Source organism: Drosophila kikkawai, chromosome X, assembly GCF_030179895.1.
Source record: "Drosophila kikkawai strain 14028-0561.14 chromosome X, DkikHiC1v2, whole genome shotgun sequence".
Lineage (NCBI taxonomy): Eukaryota > Metazoa > Arthropoda > Insecta > Diptera > Drosophilidae > Drosophila > Drosophila kikkawai.
This window is the reverse complement of record NC_091733.1, coordinates 30,643,917-30,665,408: the sequence shown is the minus strand read 5'-3', so window position 1 is coordinate 30,665,408 and position 21,492 is coordinate 30,643,917. Positions and strand designations below refer to the sequence as shown.

Genomic DNA, 21,492 nt, shown 5'->3' with positions numbered 1-21,492 from the left:
AGGGCGGGGGCCAGAGCAGCAGGTGGGTAAAAAAAACGAGACAGCTAAAGGCACACTCTCCTTTTTATTGCAGGCTAGGCTCACAGCTCAATCAAATTGCAATTATAGATTGCAAATTAAATAAAAATCACGAAAATAAATATTTAATATTAATAACAGGAATAATAACAATAAAAACAGTAACCAATAACCAGTTACCAGTAAAGAGATCAACAAATAGCGGCCAACCGATACAAAAAATGTTGTAAATCAAAATGAAAACACACGAAAACAAAAACGAAATGAGGATAAAGTCAATGATGGGACTAGGAGATACTTTGTAAACTTAGATATTTAAAAATATATTAATTTATTATATTTAAATATTTTATTTAAATATTTAAAATTTAAATTTAACAACAGAAATATAAATATTTAAATAAGTGTCATAAAAATTAAAAAAAAAATTAATAAATGTTTAGTATATTTAAATATTTATTGAAATATTTATTACAATTATTTTAAATATACAAAATATTTATTTAAATATTTTTAAAAATTATTTAAATGTTTATGGCAATTAATATATATTTAATCAATTTAATAAATTATTGACATATATTTAAAAATTATTCATAAATATTTACATATTTTATTTATAAAATTCTGTTGATTTATTTATGATAAATAAATAATTAAACTATTTTAAAATAAAATACAAAATAAAATAAACTGCACAGAATTATATTAAAATAAAAACTGTAATAAAATAAATCTTAAATGGGAAATGTTAAATGAATAAATGGAAAAACTCCAGGACATGCCCAGAGCACTTGGTATTCCAGGGGCAAGCACCAAATAAATTAATTAATAAAAGGGCCCGGAAAATGTGGGCTGAGTTGGGACGGAGGCGGGGCCAGGGGGCTAGGGGCAGAGTCAGTCGTCAATCACCAATGGGCTGCGGGGGGAAGGAGGTTCAGGTCGAGTGCCCGGGCGAACCTTGTTTTTTATTATTTAATTTTGATTTAAAAAATATATATATATCGTGTAAATATTTTATGCACTCCGGCCGATGGCAGGGCTTAAAAAAAAAAATACGAGTATGAACCACAGCAAAAAGTCAGACATTTTTATAATGTTTTAAAAATTAACTTGATTTGCAGAGAGATTTTTAAAACAAAAACAAAATATTAAAAAAAAAAACACAGTTTTATAATTTAATTTTGAATTCAAAATTTGAAATTTCCTGTTTAGTAATGAAATTATAGAGAAAAACTAAACACAGAATGCAGAACCTTTTCATTTTTAAATAAACAAAAAAAACGCATGAAATTGAAGTTCGGGTAGTCGAAGCTTGTATACTCTTCCATTTTGTACGATTAGATTAGGGTACCAAATAGAAAATCCCTCATAACTAAGCCAAAAAAGCATTAATTTAGGTTTGAAAAACTGTTCTGGGCTAGGTTTTTATAGCTTAAAAAATCTGCAAGCTACATTTTTATATGATCATTTTTGGGAAACTAAAAAAGATTATAACTCGTACAAAAAAGCATCAATTTCCAATCGGAAAACTGTTCTTTGTCTATTTTTATTAGGCTAAAAAATCTGTAAACTAAATTTTAAATTTTAGAAAATCAAAATTTTTACCAATTTTTGAAAATTTTAATGATGTAACCCCTTATAAAATTTTTCAAAAATTTTGAAATTTTTTTTCTTACAAAAAAAGACTTAAAAGACTCGCCTGTCAATGCTGATCAAGAATATATATGATTTATAGGGTCGGAAATGACTCCTTCATTAATTTTCAAGCTTCTGACTGATATGAATAATACCCTGTAATTTCCAAAATTCAATTATTTTCCAAACCCAACTTAAATTTTTGAATAAAAAGACTTGTAAAAATTATTTTTCAAGTGCTTTCCCTTCCTTTGGATTAAAACCTTGCTTTCCAAATCGAATTATTCAATTATAATTATTCGAAAACCACAAAATGGGGGACACAATGATCAAATGTCAAACACACACAATTGATGTCCTTTTCCTCACACACACACACACACACACACTTTCGTTCCGGACATTGACAGCTCAACAAAATCGACAAAATGAAGTCAAGTCGACTGTAATTAATGCATATTAATGGAAATTTGTGTTAATTAAATGTGACCTACAGCATATGAACTCTCAGTTCGATTTGTATAGCATACTTATGAGGGCCACAGGACACCGGAGAAACCTTTCCGCGCTGCAATTTCTGACTTTAAAGTAATTCAATCAAATAATAACAACAAATATATAAAAACAGAGGAAAAAAGAGAGCAAAACTGCGATATGAATTTCCGTTCATTGCGTTTTTTATTTCATTATACCCTTGCAGGGTATTATAATTTCAGTCAGAAGTTTGCAACGCAGTGAAGGAGACGTTTCCGACCCTATAAAGTATATATATTCTTGATCAGCATCAACAGCCGAGTCGATCTAGCCATGTCCGTCTGTCCGTCTGTCTGTCTGTCCGTCTGTCCGTCTGTCTGTCTGTCCGTCTGTCCGTCTGTCTGTCTGTCTGTTTCTACGCAAACTAGTCCCTCAGTTTTAAAGCTATCTGAATGAAACTTTGCATATAGTCTTCTATATGCTCTCACTGCTATATATGTCGGAACGGGCCGGATCGGACGACTATATCATATAGCTGCCATACAAATGTTTGATAAATTTTTAGAAAAAAAAGTATAACTTGGCTGTTTTTCAATATTTTTGCATCATTTTTGAGATATAGCCATTTTATATTATTCCAGAATTTTGGTAAAAATTTTATGAAAATCGGACGACTATATGATATAGCTGCCATAGGAACGATCGAGAAATTAATAGAAATAAAATTATAGCTTCGTTGTTTTTCAACGCATTTTTATTTACTCTGAGATATACGTTTTTTTTATTATTCTAGAATTTTGGTATAAATTTCATAAAAATCGGACAACTATATCTTATAGCTGCCATAGAAGCGATCGGTAAATGTATAAAATATATAAAGCTGAGAATGTAAAACTGTAACTGTCAAACTGTAAACATAATAAGTATAGGTAAAATGTAATGAAACTCTGTTTTGTGAGTGTTTTCAGCATTTAAATCTATAAAATAAACATCAAAACCAATCTGCAAGGGTATACAAACTTCGGCGTGCCGAAGTTAGCTTCCTTTCTTGTTTTTGACTGTTTTCTTTTTAATTTTTTGTGAGCTTTTTGTTTGCTGACCAGAGCATCGTTCGTTGTCGTCAGCGGCAGCAGCAGCAGCAGCAGCTCTCTTTGCATTTCGATCAATTTTATTAATAATTCAATCAGTCAAAAAATTATTTGAACCGCCCCCAAAGGAAAACAAAAAAGTTTCGATGCCGCCGCCGCGCACCGCAGCAGAGGAGGAAGTGGAGGTGAAAGATACCGAGGATATTATTGCAAGGGAAAAGCGGAACAAGACGTGGCTTTTCTTCGTGCAGAGAAAGAAAAACCAAATAGCCAAAGAATTCAGGAATATATTCAAAGGAAAACTTCAAGAAAAATTTAACGAAATTAATGATATAAATCAGAAATATAATTTAAAAAAAATCGTTAAAAAAATAACTAAAGATTTAAAATCTATTTTTAAATGGAGTCTAAAAGTATGCTTTGGAAAATTTAACACTGAAGGACAATTGTTAGTACCTTGTTGGTAGAATAAATAAATTTATTATCTCTAAATTTTTAGCATAACAAAATTATTTAAATTTTATAATTTCAAAAGAAACCTATTGCAACTTTTGACTTTTTGTTCAGAAAATTAAATTAAAATTAAAATTATTTGTTTGTATATCTTTAATATTTTTAAATTAAAATAGGAACCTATTTAATTTTATTAAAAAAAATTCAAATTTTATATGAAATCTCTAGAAGAATTCTCTTTTTTAAGTAGAAACCCCTTAAAATAAAATATATATTTTCTTAAAGAATAAACCTAGATTTTGTCTCTATGCTTTCCACTTCCTGCTTCGATTCTTTGCCGATTTTGTGGCTATATTTTCTACTTTGATTTGTGCAGTTTTGCGACTATTTGGGGACAGAGGAAGCAGCAGCAGTAGAAGAAGCAGTAGAAGGAGGCAAAAGCAGATGAAACGTGGAACATTGCGAGTTATTTGCACAGTAAAAAAAATAATATATATATATGTATAGAAAGGAAAAAGCGAAAGAAGAGAGTTGGGAGGGGAAAAAAAAACCAAAAGTAAATCAAAACGACAAACAAAACAAAACGAGACGCAACGCACAGGCACAGTCACAGGCACCGCAACCCCCATCTTGGGCATCCCTCTGTCTCTTTTCCGCTGCTCGTCCAAAATGAAATAATTCCATTAGTACAATTTCTTTTGCAAGTACAAAGAGTAAATATTGAGGAGGTCTATGAACAGTGGGGAGGGGGGGAAGGAGCAGCAGCAGAGCTGGGGGGAAATATATATATAATATATATAAAAAGGAATATCTGGGTGTAGGCCTAATGTCTCTGTCTTGTGACTGTGATGCTGACCTAGTAAGTAATATCCAGAACTACATTATCAAAGCAATTACCAAAACCTTCTCCTTCCAGTCCCTGACTTTCTCCCTTACCTCTGGCATGCCCATGCTCCTCAGTCCCTGACTTTCTTCCTTCCCATCACCTACGCCGGGCACCTTCTATTTCCCCCAGCTCTCCTCCTTCATTTGCATACCACATCATTCCAAAGGCTGCACAATAATTGTGCAATTAAATTTCGAGCATTTGGGCAAATAGTTTTGGCTTGCCAACAAATATATGCATGTATTGGTAAACACAAATTAACCTGAACTTATCCTCCCCCTTTTCCCCCCACTTTTTGCCAAAAACCCATCATCATCATCATCTCCACGTGGTAATTCCCATTGGATTCTCTCGGCAGGACTCTGCTTGCAGCAGCACAAAATTTCTGCACAAGTTACCAAAAATTTATTTAACTTTCAATTAGACAATTGAAAACAACAATAGAAGAGAGACAGAGACAGAGAGGGAAAGAGAGAGAGAGAGAGAGCAAGCCAAAGAGTTGTTAGAGTGAAAAAGGGAAGAGGATAGAGGACAGGACATGCCTGGGCCTGTTGAATTTCCAAATTTTAACTAAAACAATAAATAATTTAATTATTTTAGAATTATTTCTTAAGATAAAATAACAAAATAATAAAGTATCAAATTTCTAGAATTTATAGAATTTAAGTATAATAAGTTTTTAGATAAAACTATTTTTTTTTTTTATATCCCTAAACCTTGAAATCACACGAAAACTCAAATCCAATCAAATCTCTGCCACAAAAAAAAACCCATAACAATCAATTTGGAATATAACAACTCCGCAACGAAAAAGCAACAACTGTAAAAGCTAGCGGGAAAACGCCGTTGCAAAAAAAATAATAATAAAAAAAAGACGGCCAATTAAAAAATATACGAGAATCTCCGGCAAAAGCAAGAGCAAGCAAAACGCTGGCAGCAGGAGCAGCCGCGTCGCAGGACGAAGGACACAACCGCTAATTAGCACCATGGGGAATTTGTTGTTGGCAGAGCGAAAGAGAGTAGTGAAGCAGAAGCAGCAGCAGCAGCAGCGGCAGCATCACAACTTGCGTAAGCACAAGAAGCACCCAGCAGTGGAGAGTGAAGTGCAAAGGAGAGAAGAAGAGCTGCCAACTTGTGCAAACATCAAAGAGCAGCGAATTCCGGGAAAGTGGAAGTAGCAGGAGTGAAGCGAGTGGGAGGGAGATGGGTGTGCAAAAGAAGGAATTATGACACAGCATGCACACACACACACAGGCACACACAAATATGCAAAGAGAATCAGTGACAGAAACAGAACGAGAGAGAGCGAGAAAGATAGAAAAAGAAAGCGATATATCAAGCAGAGGAAAAAATGGATCTCAAATATCAATCAAGCTCCATTTAATATTTTTTCTCAAGGTTTTTTGATACTTTTGTTATTTTTTCGTATATTTTTTTTTAAATAATTAGAAAGTGTTTTTGGTAAATTAACTGTTTTTGAACTGTGCTCTTTTTAAAGAGCGACCAGAGTATTTTAACGAGTATTTAAATGACAACGATCATATTATTATTATTGTTTTTAATTTATAATAACTATCCAGTGTCATAATTGATCATTTTCCCAGTGTGACCAGCGGCTAGCAGATATATAGTGAGCACCGTATAATTGTAAATACAGTTAAATATGAACGTCGCCGCGCGTTTCGCTCGGCCTCGGGTTCGGCTTGGTTTTGGCGCAAACGCTTTCGCTTTGCTTGGCACTTTTAATTTGCGAAATGGTGTTGATTTAACGGCAAAGGCGGCATTGGCTCAGGAGAAAGGGCGAGAAAAAGGACGCGAAAGGACGAGGACGAGGGCAGAGCAGCAGCAGCAGCATCAGCGCAACACAAAAGAAAATTGAAAATACAACAGAATGGAAAAGCATATTTTATTCCAGGCAATTGTGGCCGTCATTTCAACTGGAGCAGCAGCAGCAGCAGCTCCCCCAAAAGTGCATACACGTGTGTGTGTGTATGTGCACCGAGAGAAAAATAATAGAGCATATTGGTTTGGAACGAAATGGGAGCTTTAGAAATTATTTGATATATTTAATTGTCTTAACTTAGGCTTGTAAATTAAAGAATTTTTTTATTTAGAGAAAATAAAGTTTTTAAATATTATATTTTTAATATTATTTATTAATTTATATATTATATTATTATATATAATTTTTCCTTGACTTCAAATTCTTAATTTTAATATTATTTATTACTTTATATATTAAATTAATTATTAGTTTATATTATTATATAGTAATAAATCATATTAAAATTAAATATTTAAATTCAAGGAAAAAAATATGTAATAATATATAAAAAAAATAATATTAAAGTTAAATATTTTATGGTCTTATTTTGTTAATATTATTTATTAAATATNGACTAAAAAACACATTTAAATTTAAAATTATTAAATAAAATCCCAATATTAATTATTGTAATGCTTATTAACTTTTATATTTTAAATATATTTTAATTAATTTATTTCTGCTCTTTTTTTTTTTGCCAACACAATTTTCACTGATTAATAACGTGAACGAACATGAGCGAACGAGAGGAAGACACAGAGACAGAGAGAGATAATCAAAAGGGTGTGCAATTTTAATTGAGCAATTTAATTACATATGTAAGCAAAAGTCTCAGCGAGACAGAGACAGAACCAGAGAGCGAGCGAGAGAGGGAGAGAGAACACACCCACACATACACACACACACTCATAATTAGCAGATGCTGTTCCCTTCCGGCTCTTTACACAATCTTCTCGCTGTGTATATGTATGTTGACTCTTTGGCTTCGGCTTTTACTTATTTTTGGATTATTTTTACTACACATTGGCTCTTGGCGTTGTTGGTCTTTTTCAGCAGTTTCCGTTTCCGTTTCAGTTTTAGTTGGTTCAGTAATTAGTTTGTCGGCGCCTAAAAGAAGGCAACAGTTTTGTGAGGCAAGTTGCCTGTGGTTTGCATGGGTTATCCTTTCATAATGTTCCCCCTCTTTCCTCTTTTTTCTTGACTTAAGCAGGATATTAAAGGGTAATTTTAAGTATATTTAATTTATGTATTAGGGAAATGTTTTTAAAGAGAGTCTTATTTATTTTTAATTATTTATTATTTATTTTTTAATATTCATTTTTAATTTATTATTTATTTATTATTATTTGATTTATTATTATTTATTTATTATGAAAATAATTAAAAAATCACTTGCGTTTTAAAATTATAGTAAAAAGGCAGTCTTAAAAATGCAGTTTAATATTTTTTAATTCCCAAAAAATGTATCTTTTATATTTAAAATCAAAAAGAAAATTTTATATTTTTAATTTCCCTAAATTTATTTGTAATATTTTTTTTATATATATTTATATATATATTTTTTTTTTAAGCTACATTAAGCAACATTAATCCGGTAATACGTCTCCATGTCCAGGAAATTGTCTGCTAATATTCCCTGATATTTCACCTATTCGCGGAATTAGAAGTATGGGGACAGTGCTTTCTCTCTCTCTTCCCCCTTTGATTTTTCCAACCAATTTTCCCCCCTTATGTTCCCTTTATGCATTGCCTGTGCGTTGGCGAGGGCAATTAGAAAGACGCGTTTAGCGCTGCACTGTGCAAAATAATTAATGTTGAACAAAATCAAAGAAACATTATTTTAAAACCTAAAAATTAAGGCAATGTTTAACTTAATTTTCATAGCATTATAGGGTATTATAATATTATTATTTTATAATATAACTATATAATATATCTGCCCTAAGAAAATTTGATAAATTAATAATAAAGAAAATAGAAACTTTAATGTTTTTCGCCATATTTTAATTATTGTTATTTTTTCTTATTTATTTTTTTGCGTGTCCAAGTTGACACATTTTGTGAGCGGTCCGGAAAAACTCGCGACCTGGCCGAATGGCGGATGGATGGATAGATTTCGAAGGGGGACGGCGGCTGCTGTTCTGGGGGGCTCTCTATTGGACAGATGGATTGGATTGCCATTGGGGGATACAGGATGATGCCAGAGGATGTGCAACGGCTTACAAATTGTGAAATGCGAGTGAGTAATTATGATTTACTAATTAGCAAACACACTCGGCGGAAGGGGGAGAGCCCGCAAAACTGACAAACTGCCAGGCAAACAAATTGGTTGTGCAAAACGCGAATGTGGATGCGTAAAGCGGGGATACGGGATGAGGCTGAAGAGGATGCGGATGAGGATGCGGATGCGGAAAGCGAATTGGCGGCTAATGCGCTGGACAAACAAAATGAAACACAGAGAGCAGGGCCACAAGCCTGAGACACACACACACACACACACACACGCACAACCGAAAGTCTATTAATTAGCTGCACCAAACACAGGTGCATGGGGGTGGGGGGAAAATGGATGCTGCAACCTCTATTCCCCCCACCATCTTCCTCCCTCTTCAGAGCGCGGCATGTAACGCGTTTTACGCGGATTTGCTCATCAAATTCGCTAATTGTTTTTCCTGCTGCTTTGGCCAGGCGACGGCGACGGCGGGCAGCACCCGAATTTCCCTTTTAAAAAAAAAACAACAACAAAAAAAAGGAGGGGTAAGAGTGCAGGTGATACACTTTGAGAAATTATTGGATTAAATAAGATAAAATAAGAGGTAAGATATAATAGGTTAATAAATCTGCATATTTTATTTAATTAAAAAATTAATTCATAATTTTATATGAAAATTTTACTCGGAAAAACCAAAGCCTAAAAATATCATAACTTGCCTAAAACTTAATTAATTTCCAATCGGAAAACTGTTTTTTCTTAGTTTTTATTAGATTAACAAAACTGTATACCAATTTTTAGATTTTAGAAAATCATAATTTTTATCAATTTTGAAGATTTTAACGATGTTACCCCTTATAAAATTTTTTAAAAATTTTGAAATTTTTTTTTCTTGCAAATATGGCTTAAGTGACTCTGCTTTTCCTGCTGATCAAGAATATATATGATTTATAGGGTCGGAAATGACTTTTTCACTGACTAAAATCATAAAAACCTGCTGCAAGGATTTTAATTTTAATAAAATAAAAAAAAATATATATATATATAAAAATTGTAAAATTTCTATAAATAAAACTTGAAAAGATAAAAAACATCTTTCCCAGCTTAGCGAATTTAAAAAGGTTTAAGAAACTAAATTCTTTAAAAATACAGAACTATGCTACTGTTATATTATACGAAAAAGAAAACTCTAAACTATATATTTTCACACCTCCCATGATCACAAAAAAACATCTCTTCCAGCTTTGTGAATTTGCAAAGATTAAACAAAAAAAAACAATAAAATTCTATAAAAATGGAATAAAAAACTTTGCTACTAACTGTTATACGGATTATACAAAAATATATCACAATTTGAGTGAATTTGAATACTTTTAAGCTCACTTTAAAGGGACTTTAAAAATCGACTAAGATTTCTGCCCAATTTATTTTATAATTTTCTGAATTGTTTGTTTATTGTTAATTATTTATTTATTTATTTATTTTTTTTAAATAATAAAGTTTTTATTAAGATTAGTGTACTGTTTCTTTACATTTGTTGTAATTTTTTCTGACCATGTTTCTGTCTTAAAATTGTACCCCATTTTTTCTTTGTGTGTACTCGCGCGAGTCCAAACAATTAGCGTAATTTCAGTTTTGTTCAAAATTTCATAAACGGCGCGCGGGCCCTGGGTCTTTGTCAGGTGACTTTGGTGGCTGTGTCCCCTTTTACTCCTGCTCCTCTCCTCATCCTCCTCCCACCCTGACCAGTTTTGACCAGTTTTTGCCGCCTCTTCCGCCGAAACCACCCACCCACCCTCAGTTTTTGGTGCATTGCGGGCAGTTAAGCCGCTTGCAGCGGCGTGTGTGTTGCATACTTTTGGGGGCGAGGGTTGGGGGGATGTTCGGACCTTTTGACAGCCGGACATAGCTCAAAACATCAAATTGCATTTGGCAACCCAACCCAACCGAAGCACTTCTTATTTCGCGTTTACTTTCCATCAGCATAATGCACAAAAGAGCAGCAGCAGCAGCGGACATCACTTCAAAATGCAATGAACAAATTAATAAAACAACAACAGCAACAACAATAATGGTAAGTAAGTAAGTAACGCCCCCGTGTGTCACCAGTTTAATAGTCCAAATTGAGGCTACAAAATAATACACACACATCCCTGCTGCGCCCAAAAATGCTTTCAAATTTCGTTTTTGGCGCGCTTTCTATATTTTTTTGTTGTGTGTTTTTGGAGCTTTGCCTTCTTTTGGGTGGCACCCCTTGCTTTTTTTTTTAGAGACAGAGAGAGAGAGAGGGGTTTTTTGGCACACAAAAAGAATTTTTAACTAACACAAAATGGCTGTTGATTTGTGTGAGATAAGGGAGAGAGGTAAGAGAGATAGAGAGAGGGGGAAAAAGGGGAGAATATATATCTCTGGGGATCTGGGGTACTACAGAGTATGTATATCCTGGCTGGGGGATTAGTGCGTTATTCGTTTCATCGCACCCTTTTTGTTTTTATTATTTCATTTTTTTTTATCCCAAAAAAAAAGGAGTTCAATTGCAATCTAGTGTTGGTGTGGTTGTTGTTGGTGTAAAAAAAATACAGCACACAACAATGAAGCAGAGATTATTCAATCTATTAGAACTGGTTTCATTCATGTCAGCATAAAAATAAATATAAAAAATATAAAATAAATAGCATAAAAATAAAAATTAAAAGAATGTATTAAAATAGAGTCTATTTTTCATTGGAGAATTGTAATAAAAAATACAGGCGTAATTTTAAATTGGGGAAATCTCTTTAAGAGCTGTTTAAAAGGTGGATACCTTAGCACCTTGAATAATAATAATAAAAATAATACTATATTTTAAACAATTCACCAACAATAACAACAAACATAACAACAACTTTAATTTCTCCAAAGTTTTTCAACAACAACAACAAAATTTATTAGATTTTTCAAAACCCAAATTAATTTCAAAATTTCTTTCAATTCCAGTTTTTTTCAAGTGCATATACATATATATACACCATGTATGAATATCCTGGACATCCTGTTCTGCTCTGTTCTGCCGTGTTGTTGCCTTTCTGCTCTTTGCTTTACTCCTGCTGTTGTGTTGTATTGCTTTTTTTTCGTTGTGCGTTTGGTTTATTAATGTTGACCGTCAATTATGTTTTAATTGTCATAAAAGGTTTGTCCCTTTTGACTCGCTTCCACCCAAAAGCGAAGTATGAGCAACGGAAGGATACCTGTGTGTCTGTGTGGAGTGGAGTGTATGCAAGCAATAAAATCCAACTGGGATAAGCTGCAGCTGAGCCCAGGACGAGAGGAAGGAAGGTAGAGGAACAGAAGTTGCTTGTCAACATGGACAAAGCCGGGCTGGTTGTGCGTGTGTGTGTGTGTGTGTATATGTCAGTTGACAGGCAAGGCGAGTGTGTGTCCTGTTGCTGCTGCTGCTGCTGCTTCGATTTGGTTTTCCGGTTGTCAGGCAATTTGCCAACTTACTGCAAAGATCAGCACAAAGTGTGGCCCACACAAAGTGAGGCAAAAGTGACACACAGCGCTTCGTTTTTCAACGTTTCATTAATTGAATTGAATTGAATTGTGCATCACGAGAGGCAGCGAGACAGCAGGTGACACAATTCCACTGTGCAGCTTACAGTGGGGCGATTTCAACAACATTTTTAACAAGTTAAAAAAGAAAAGTGGAAAAGGGAAAGAGTGGCAACCAATTAAGGCTTTTTAAAATGAAATAAATTTTCAAAAAATAAAGCTCCTATTTAAAAAATTAATTTATAATTAAATTATTATTAGTTGCAGTATTGGTGAATTGTTGAATTATTTATAGATTCCTTTAATTTATATATTTTTGAAATTCCTGGAATTAATTTAAATAGGAGAGCATATCTTCCTTACATTACAATAAATCCTAAAATAAATGCATTTATTGTTTATATATTTTACATTAAAAAAAATTAAATTTATTTCGATTTAAGTAATTTAATTTTTAAAACAACTTTATATATTGTTTTAATATTTTACTTGTAAAATCCCAGTAATAGCGATCGCTTATAGATGAACCAGAAATGTCATAAAAAAATAAAAAAACACGCAGCTCAGTGCTTTTAACAATTAAAAAATGTGGCAATAAAAGCCGACAAAAAAAAAGGACATGGAGGACATGTGTACATCCGGATAAGGATACAATACAGAATGGGGTATTAATGCAACGTTTAAAATACATGCCACAGAGATTGACGACGATGTCGAGAAAGCAGCGCACAGTTGGATTTTTTTATATTTTGATTTTATGAATTTTTTTTTTTATTCAGCATTTCAGGACATGTATTTTTTTGCCCCGTTTTTATGCCAATTTATGAAATTTATTTTTTGCCTACGTTGTGATTATTTATTCAAAAAGTTGGCCTCGGACCAGCGTCTGGCGGACGGAACGGACCCACCTCCTGTCCAGTTTTACCTTCTACCCATTTTGCACCTTTCCGGAAAAAGGGAGAGACAGGCAGGGATCCTGCAGGACTTTCGACTTTTCGGTGTAATTGCAATTGTTGTCTGTGGGCTGTGGCAGTGGGTAAATAAATTAATAACACAATTTATGCATGACGCACATTTATAATTACATTTGGAAATAATTTAATTAAAATTGTTAACGCTTGATTGAAGTGAAATCGAAGCGGACAGGATGTGAGTGAGAGAGCAGTGTGAGAGGTCCTTACAAAAGGCGACTTAATTAAATTAGCCTATCAATAAGGGCCATGCCATTGCCATATGCCATGCCATATAGCATAATAAAAAGCCAACAAACTGACCAATTGCCATATCGGACAGTCGAAATCTGTCGGTATTTTAGGGGCAACCGCAACGAATGTCTTTTTTTTTTTTTGTATTTTGTTTTTGGAGGAAGGACCTGGCCAAAGGGTGCGGTTGCTCAAATAAACCGATCAGCAGTAACGGTAATTAAAAGCCAACCAAATGACCAAATAAGCCACACGAAAAAAATAGGGGGGAAATGGGGGGGAAAGCCATCGTTGGGTTTTGTATGCTGATGGAAATCTTAGAAAAATAATGCCGCAAGCGTAGGAAGGTGTAGTTGGAATTCAAGGGTTACCTTGGCGACTTTTAATCGAGAGAAATATATGGGAAATGTGTTTTAACTCTTAGGGAATTAAATAAATTAATTTATTATTAAATTAAATAATTAAAAAATAATTCAATAAATTAATTTATTATTAACTTATTATTATAAAAAATAAACTCCTCTTTATTTTGATTTCCAGAAAAGAAACTTTAATCAAATCTAAACAAGACTATGATTTCTTTTTTTTTTTTGAGGCTATAAATTTGGTACTTCGAGCTGGATTAAAGTTTACTTATTTTATTTATTATGGGATCTAAACAAAAATTAAAAAATTTCCAAATTTTCTTTAACAGGGATTTTAACAAAAAATTATAAAAAATTAAATCTAAAAAAAACCTTTTTTAAGTTCCAAATTATTAAACAAAAACTTAAAATTCTTAATTTCTATTAGTTTGGAACCGTAAAAAATAAATATAAATATTTTGAAAAATAAATATAAATATTTTGAAAAAAAAAAAAAACCTATTTTTTTATTAAAAAAACTTCACAAAAATTTAAAATTTTAAAATTTCTTTTTTATTTCCTAAAAAAAAAAATTATAAATATCTCTAAAATAAGTCTGTTAAAAATGTCCTAATTTCATATATTATACGGGATCTTCACAAATATTATATAATCCCAATTTCCTGTAGTTTGGAAACCCAAAAAAAAAAGTATATATAATATAAATATCTTTAAAAAAACAAGCCTAGAGCAGGGTCTGCCCCACACAGAGCACACAGAGGACCTAAACAGAACATATTTTTAGGGTATATTCACGCTAATAGCTGATTGGGAATTCCAGCAACACAACCACAAGACATACACACAGACACACACATTTGTAAGCAGATAAGGCACACACACTCCCAACACACACACACACACACTGAGTAAATCAACATGCTATATGTAGAGATACAAACAGTGTGTAAATATGTGTTGGTTATGCCCACAAATCAATTAAGTCGATTGAGGCAACATTTTCGGGTGGTAACACACACACACACACACACACTCGCACACACACGGACAAGAAGACGGTAAAGAGTTGTTAAGCGCTCAAATGACACATGCAAATGGATGCGAGATGCAAAACGGGGGGGAGGAGAGAGAGAGAGAGGAAAAATGGACTCAAAGGGACCGCGAAATCCTGCCATTCTGCATTTTGGGTCAAAAAGCGAGGGGGTGGGGGGAAAATTGGAGGAAAAACCTATCCTTACCCTTTACCCTTGCAAGCCCGCTTAAGTAGGCAACACTTTTCGACACCAATATTATTTTTAATTAACTTGCAACCAAAATCAAAGTTCAACAAGTTTGGAAAAAACACTAAACAAAAATTTGAAAATAAAGAGTAAATCAAGGAAAATTAATTATATAAATAATTATAAAATATATAAATTAAAATTAAAAAATAAAATTAAATTAATTTGCCAATTAATCTTTTGAATTGCCGTAAAAAAGTGTTAAAATATATTTAAAAATATATATAAAAATATATAAAAGTATATAAAAATATAAAAATATTTTTATCATATATAATAATAAATATTAAAACATCTTTATTATAAATAATATTAAATATTAAAATTTGTTAATTATAAATAATATTTAGCTATATAAACTTAAAAAAAATTAATTTGTGCCTGAATATTTTCCAAAAATAAAAAAATCACCCTTAAAAATTGGGAAATATAAAATTATTTCCAAAATATAAATTAAAAACTTTAAAAATAAATTAACTTTCTTAAAAATTCCAATAATAAACAACAAATAAATCAAAAATATCAAAATAATTTGATGGGCAACCGACTGCCAAATGAATCAACGAATTCCCGAAGCCCGAAGGACACAGGACGAAGGACAGTGACAACAACGACGACGACGACGACGACGATTGCTGCGCTGCTGCTGCTGCTGCTGCGACTCCCTTTTGGAGTATAAATACCAGAGACGCACGGCCGTGGGCCATCAGTTCGCCAGCCGAATCCGCCCTGGTCACGTGTCTCGGCCGCCACTCGCAGCATCCTTTTGCCGCATCCTTTCGCGTTCGCTCGAGAAACTCGCTCAACAACCTTTTCGTTTTTTTTTTTAATTGTTTGTTATTGTGCACGTGCAATGTTCACCAACTGGCTGACGGGTAGCACCACCAGCACCAGCAGCGGCGGCAGCAGCACGCCGGCACTCACACGCTCCTCGGGATTGGGAGGATTGGGTAGCCTTCCCGGTAGCATTGCCGGCAATGCCTCCTCGCTGGTAATGAGCTCCCCGCCGGATGTCATCCTGGAGGTGGGTCCAGCTCCCAGCAGTGTACGTTTCGTAGCCCACTCCCTGGTCTTGGGGATGCACAGTGGCTATTTACGTTCCGCCATCCGGTTGGACGAGGCCTCCACCATGGCCACCATCGCGGCGGCAGCGGCAGCCAATGGTAATTCCTCTTCTTCAGTGGCAGCCGCTGGTGGTTCAGCCAGTGGAGAGTTACTGCTCTACCTGAGCAACGTGACAGCCGATCAGTTTGCACCGTTGCTCACCTACATGTACACGGGATATCTGGACCTGACCGTGGACAACATCTTTGCCGTCCTGCTGGCCACACATGTATTGCACATGCCAAGGGCTTTGGAGATATGCCGGTGGGTTTGGGGTTGGTGTTGGAATATATGAAGTTTCTTGAGGTCTTTGAAAGTAGCAGTGTGGCTTTCCCAAAGAGTTTGCTTTAACAAATTCATGATTTTTCTAAAATTTAATATAATCATTTTGAAATATTAAAAAAAATAATCCAAGAACTTTTTTCTAATTTAAGTATTACTATAAAATATATACTTTTTAGCTCCTTTTTTCACGAGTTCAAAAGAAGGGCTACTTTAATAGCAAGATTTTCCAAAATCTCATATAATCATGATGATCTTTGAACCTTTTTCCTAGGCTAGGGTTCTGTGGAAAACCTTTACGATCCCAAAGTTTGGAGTCTTGAGAGGTTGTTTCCAAAAATTCACATCAATCCAAAGACAACTCTTTGAAATATTTATAAAATATTAAAAAAAAAAACTTTTTCTTCGAAATATTCATGACAAATTCAAAGAACTCTTTCCTAATTTCTTAATTTTATATTTTTTGTAGCTCCTTTTTGGCCCGCGCTCAAACGGAAGGCTATCTAAATGGCAATCCCGGCCAGCTTTGTCCCGCTGCTGTGCCCAGCAACGTTGCCAAGGTTATCCGGCCCATACCCAGCAAGGCCACCATGCCAAATTTCGGTTTCATGCCTCACATGCCACAGGCCACGCCGCCAAGTGCAGCAGCAGCCGCAGCAGTTCCCCCTCCACCACCACCTCCTCCTGCTCCAGCTCCAACTCCTGTTCAAGCTCCTCCGCCTCCAGCAGTTTTCCTAAATATGGAGGTGGCCAATAGTCCACGTTACCACGAAGAGGACAACGACGAAGAGGAGGACATTGAAGTATTCATCGACAGCAATACGGTGACAGATAACGAATTGGATCTTGAACAAGAACCAGAACCCGATGTGGACATGGACTGCAATGTGTCGGTGGTGAGTTCCCTGGCGGGCAGCAGTGCTGGAAGTCTAAATATCGAAAGACTAGATGTCAAGCCCACACCAGCTATACTACCAACTGCTCCTAACCTGGTAGCTCCTCCTCCTGCCAGTGGCAAGTTATCCAAATCCAAGAGGGAGCAAAACCAACAAAAGTGTGGCCAGGGCAAAAAGGGTAGATCTAGAAAAGGAGGAGCAACATCTAGTGGAAGTGGCCTCCAGGTGGCCAAGGCACCAGTGCCAGCAGCACAGCTGGAACCAGCTGGAACAACAACAACGACGCAGTCTGTATCCAAGTTCATTATCGATGTGGCCAGCTGCGATGGACCAGTGCGCTTTCGTCGCATCCTAAACACAGCCTATGGCCACAAGCCTGAGGATCATCATACGGCTGCAGGAGGAGGAGGAGGAGTAGCAACGGGGGGAGCATCGGGTTCGGCAGGAGCAACTGCCTCGGAGCAGCATCGCAGCCAGCAGAGTGTTAGCTACTCTTTTCACCAGCAAATGGCCAGGGCCATTAGCAGTCAGCAGCGACAGCAGCAGCAACAGCAGCTGGAGGAGAGTGAGAACAGCGGAGATGCTCCACAGCCAGCAGCCTCGAACTTGAATTCCTCCAGGAAGCATTCAAACACAGGCTCTGGCGGTGGCTCAGCCTCAACGAGTGGTGGTTCCTCCTCCAACCAGGAGCTGTATGTCTGTGTATATTGCAAGCACACCTTCAAGTCGCAGTATTGCTACCAGAAGCATGCCAAGCGTCATCTCAATCCACTCAGCTTGACCACAACAACAACAACGACCACAACTGGTGGCGAAAAGAAGCTACTGGCTGCCGAGCCACCCACAACACTGGCCAGCCTGGAGGCGGAGACCCAAATAGTGGTGGCTTCGGCGGCTTCGACTGCTACTGCTGCTCCCTCATCAATTATTGCAGGTGCAACAGGAGCAGCATTGCTGCGTCGCGAGGTTAGGCCCTTGGACATGAATGTCCAGTATTATCCCTGCAAGACATGCGGCAGCAAGTTTCCCAGCTACTATTTTGTCCACAAGCACCGGAAGATGTGCCATGCCGAGGAGATCGAGGCCACCAATAATAATACAAGCAATGCCAGCAGCAGCAGCAGTAGCAACAATAGCAGCAGCAATCTAGCCTCCAAGAGGGAGGTGGCAACTGCTCCTGCTCAAGGTCCACCTACTGCTGTATTGGATACTCCTGGAGAGGATCCACAGGCAGGACAACAACAGAACTAAGGTTCTAAGCACTCAAAATCAAAGCATCGAAATCTACGAATTTATGAAAAACAAATGCTACAAGTTAGTCTCGTTTTTTTTTTGCGCTCTCTTTAGAAATGCAATTAAATAAATTTATGAAATAAATAAATAAAAAATATATATATATGAATATAAAAAATATAGAAAACAAGTGTATAAAAAGGAGGAAGGAGTGAAGGAAATAGAAGAAGCATAAAGGTAAGAAATAATTGAAGAAACTATATAATACTGGTGAATCAACATAAATTAAAAGAAGGGCAGGTAAATCATTTTTTTTTTTTTTTAATTAAAATCCAAACAAAGAAGTTCAAGAAAGTTAAATAAATCACAAGTCATATCGAAATATATCGAAATTTATCGAAGAATTCCTAGTAAACAATTTAAAGTGATTTATGTGATAATTGACATATCGAATCGAAATAAATTCAAAAATAAGAAACAATTCAGCCTTAAAACCGTTTCAGCGAGACTCATTTAGAGTTAAAATAATCGATATTCTATAATCAATAGATAATATCAAAGATATTATTATTAATAACAAATAAATATAAAGGAGTTTAATGAAATTTACCAAAGTAAATCGATTTACAACATAAAATGTTAAACTTTATATTAATCGATACGATTAATTGCATTTATCGAATACACCAAAAAACGACTAATTCTCTTGATCAACTTTAATCAGTAAAAAAGCAACAGATAGAGATTAACTATTTATGTTAATCAGTGATAATGTTAATCGATAGACACACATTTAATCGCATTTATCATAAGGGTGGCCTGACTCTTATCGAATTCCATTTTGTATTTCAACTAGGAAAAAATATAAAGAAGTGCAGATGGAAATGGACAAAAGGTGGGGATAAGAGCAGGGCTATACTGCTTCTGCTTCTGCTTCTGCTGCGAAGGTAAACAATCCTTGCCGCAATTTAATAATTAAATTAAATCACTTGCATAATAAAAAAGACGTTAAAAAAGAGGAAATTAATTTAATTGAGTTTAATTAACTCGCCAGGGAGATGATGATGATGACAGCCAACAACAAGGCCGAAGATGATGAGCAGTGAGCAGAGGGGGTGCAAGTGTCAAGTGGGTGGTGGTTTCCTGCCTCAAGTGGGTGGATTTAAAGGTGAGGTGGATTGGGGAGTGGCAGCAGTGGTGCAAACAAAAGCCACAAGCGGCCGAAAAACTGGAACTTGGAAATCGAAAGATATATTCTCGCTAGCCGCCCTTCTCCACTGTCAACTCTTTTTTTTTTTTAACTCTCTCCGGGCGACATGACTTGAGGCCATCATAGCTTTTTCCACCGCTTTTTCAGTTTCTCCTTCACTTTTTTGATGAAATATTAATCAAAAAAACGCTGGCGGAGAACGCAATGCAAACAGAAGGCAAGGAAACGCAGCTAAAGAGGGAACTCTTCATCGAAGGAACAAGTGTTGGTAACTGGGTTTTGGCTTTTTTGGCTTTTGGTTTTTGGTTTAAGCCAAGAACTGCAGTTATTGTCAATGGAAAATGCATTTTTCATTAGCTTCCAAAGGGACACAAAATGGCATTTTTTGAAAAACAAACAACCAAGGAAAGCAACGAAAGCTTGTGACAAAAGTTAAGCAAAAAGCTTTGAGGCAGGTTTAAAATCAGGTTTTATCTTGCAAAGCTTAAAAGCTTGGTAAGGATAATAAAGCTTCCTAGATAGCCCAAAAGCTTAAATCTAGGTGAGCAAGGACATCATCCATATGAAAGTTTTTGATTTTTTAAGGTTTTTGTTGTTATTTTTCTTGGAAAACCCCTAACTTCTTGGATTTCTAAGCATTTAACGATACACAACATTAAAAAGGCAATTAATTCGATAATTATCCTTTAAAATAATCGACAAAAATAGGAGTTAATCCAAATATAAACCAGTTTAAATTTAAATTCAACAAATTTAACAACTTTTTAATACAAAATATCATAAAAATATCATCAATTATAAAATAATAAATATATTTCCTCAAGCCTATTCTACTTTGCCTTTGATTTTAATATCTTTTTAAATTCTAAAATATATCTTGTAATAATTCTTGCACTTACCTTTGCCATCCAAAGCTATAATCTCACTTCCATCCGAAAACAAAGGCATAGAGATTGCCGGTGCAGTGGCCGCCGTTGATCCTGCGGATCCCGAACCACCAGAGGCGGTGGACATTATGGAGGCGGCACTGATCAGTAGAATGGAACCGGACGAAGATGCCGGCGTGGAGGTAACCACAGAGGATGCCGCCGATGCTGATGATGATGATACCGATGCAGCGCCAGCGGTTGAAGGCTTCACCATCGACACATCCTTGGCATTGGCCTTTAGGTTGTTATTGCTATTGTGGCTATTGGTGGCACTTGACACTCCACCAGCCACTTGCTGGGCCTCACCGCCGCCGCTGCTGGCATTCATTTCGAAGCGTTTTCGCTTTGAGTCACTGCAAAATCGAAAGAGATGGCAATAGATGTACATTTTTAGTGGTTATAGTTTGTGGTGTTTGAGTGTTTGAAACACTCACCTAACATCCGCATGCAGATCATTGCCCGCTCCAAGCCCCTCTACTTGGGCCGCCTTCAGTTTCTGGCCAAGATAATTGCCCGCCGTTGTGGCAGTGGTCAATGTGGGCACTCCTGCTCCTCCACTTTCGGCGGGAGTACTTGTTGAATTCAAAACAGCGCCCGATGTTGGTGTTGTCTTCATGATTTTATCGTTGCTGTTGCCACTTGCTGTTGTTGCATTCTTTGTGGCAGCAATCGATGTTGCTCCCGCTGCTGCTGCTGCAACACCAGCTGAATCCTCGCCTGATGACTTAACATTGGCCATGACCACGGTCTGATAGCCAGTCTTGAAGCCATTCAAGGTAACGCCTTGTGTTGGAGTTGCAGCAGATGTTGCAGTAGCTAAAAAATAAAGAAAATTGTTATTTATGAGTTATTTAATTTTTTAAAAA

The 21,492-nt window shown here is 35.6% G+C and overlaps 2 protein-coding genes across 3 annotated transcripts in view; one reads left to right on the top strand and one right to left on the bottom strand.

Moving 5' to 3' along the window:
• The window catches only part of Smr (nuclear receptor corepressor smrter), a 57,109-nt gene that overhangs the window by 11,092 nt on the left and 24,525 nt on the right, over window positions 1–21,492 (bottom strand). For both annotated transcript variants that reach the window (XM_041774718.2, XM_070288072.1), the window contains exons 4-5: window positions 21,061–21,442; window positions 20,597–20,979 (exon numbers count right to left, since the gene is read on the bottom strand). In XM_041774718.2, coding sequence (XP_041630652.1) covers window positions 20,597–20,979; window positions 21,061–21,442 — 765 coding nt within the window. The remainder of the gene's footprint in view (window positions 1–20,596; window positions 20,980–21,060; window positions 21,443–21,492) is intronic.
• LOC108080519 (insulinoma-associated protein 1) lies at window positions 15,753–18,505 on the top strand. Its single transcript, XM_017175303.3, has 2 exons — window positions 15,753–16,340; window positions 16,828–18,505. Exons 1-2 carry the CDS (start codon window positions 15,826–15,828, stop codon window positions 18,503–18,505), a joined length of 2,193 nt encoding a protein of 730 aa, XP_017030792.1. The 5' UTR covers window positions 15,753–15,825.

Excerpts from the sequence above, each read along its gene's own strand:
- LOC108080519 (XM_017175303.3), top strand. The coding sequence starts at position 15,826 with ATGTTCACCAACTGGCTGACGGGTAGCACCACCAGCACCAGCAGCGGC. Across the intron at positions 16,341-16,827 it reads AGGGCTTTGGAGATATGCCG|CTCCTTTTTGGCCCGCGCTC; the intron begins GTGGGTTTGGGG and ends TATTTTTTGTAG.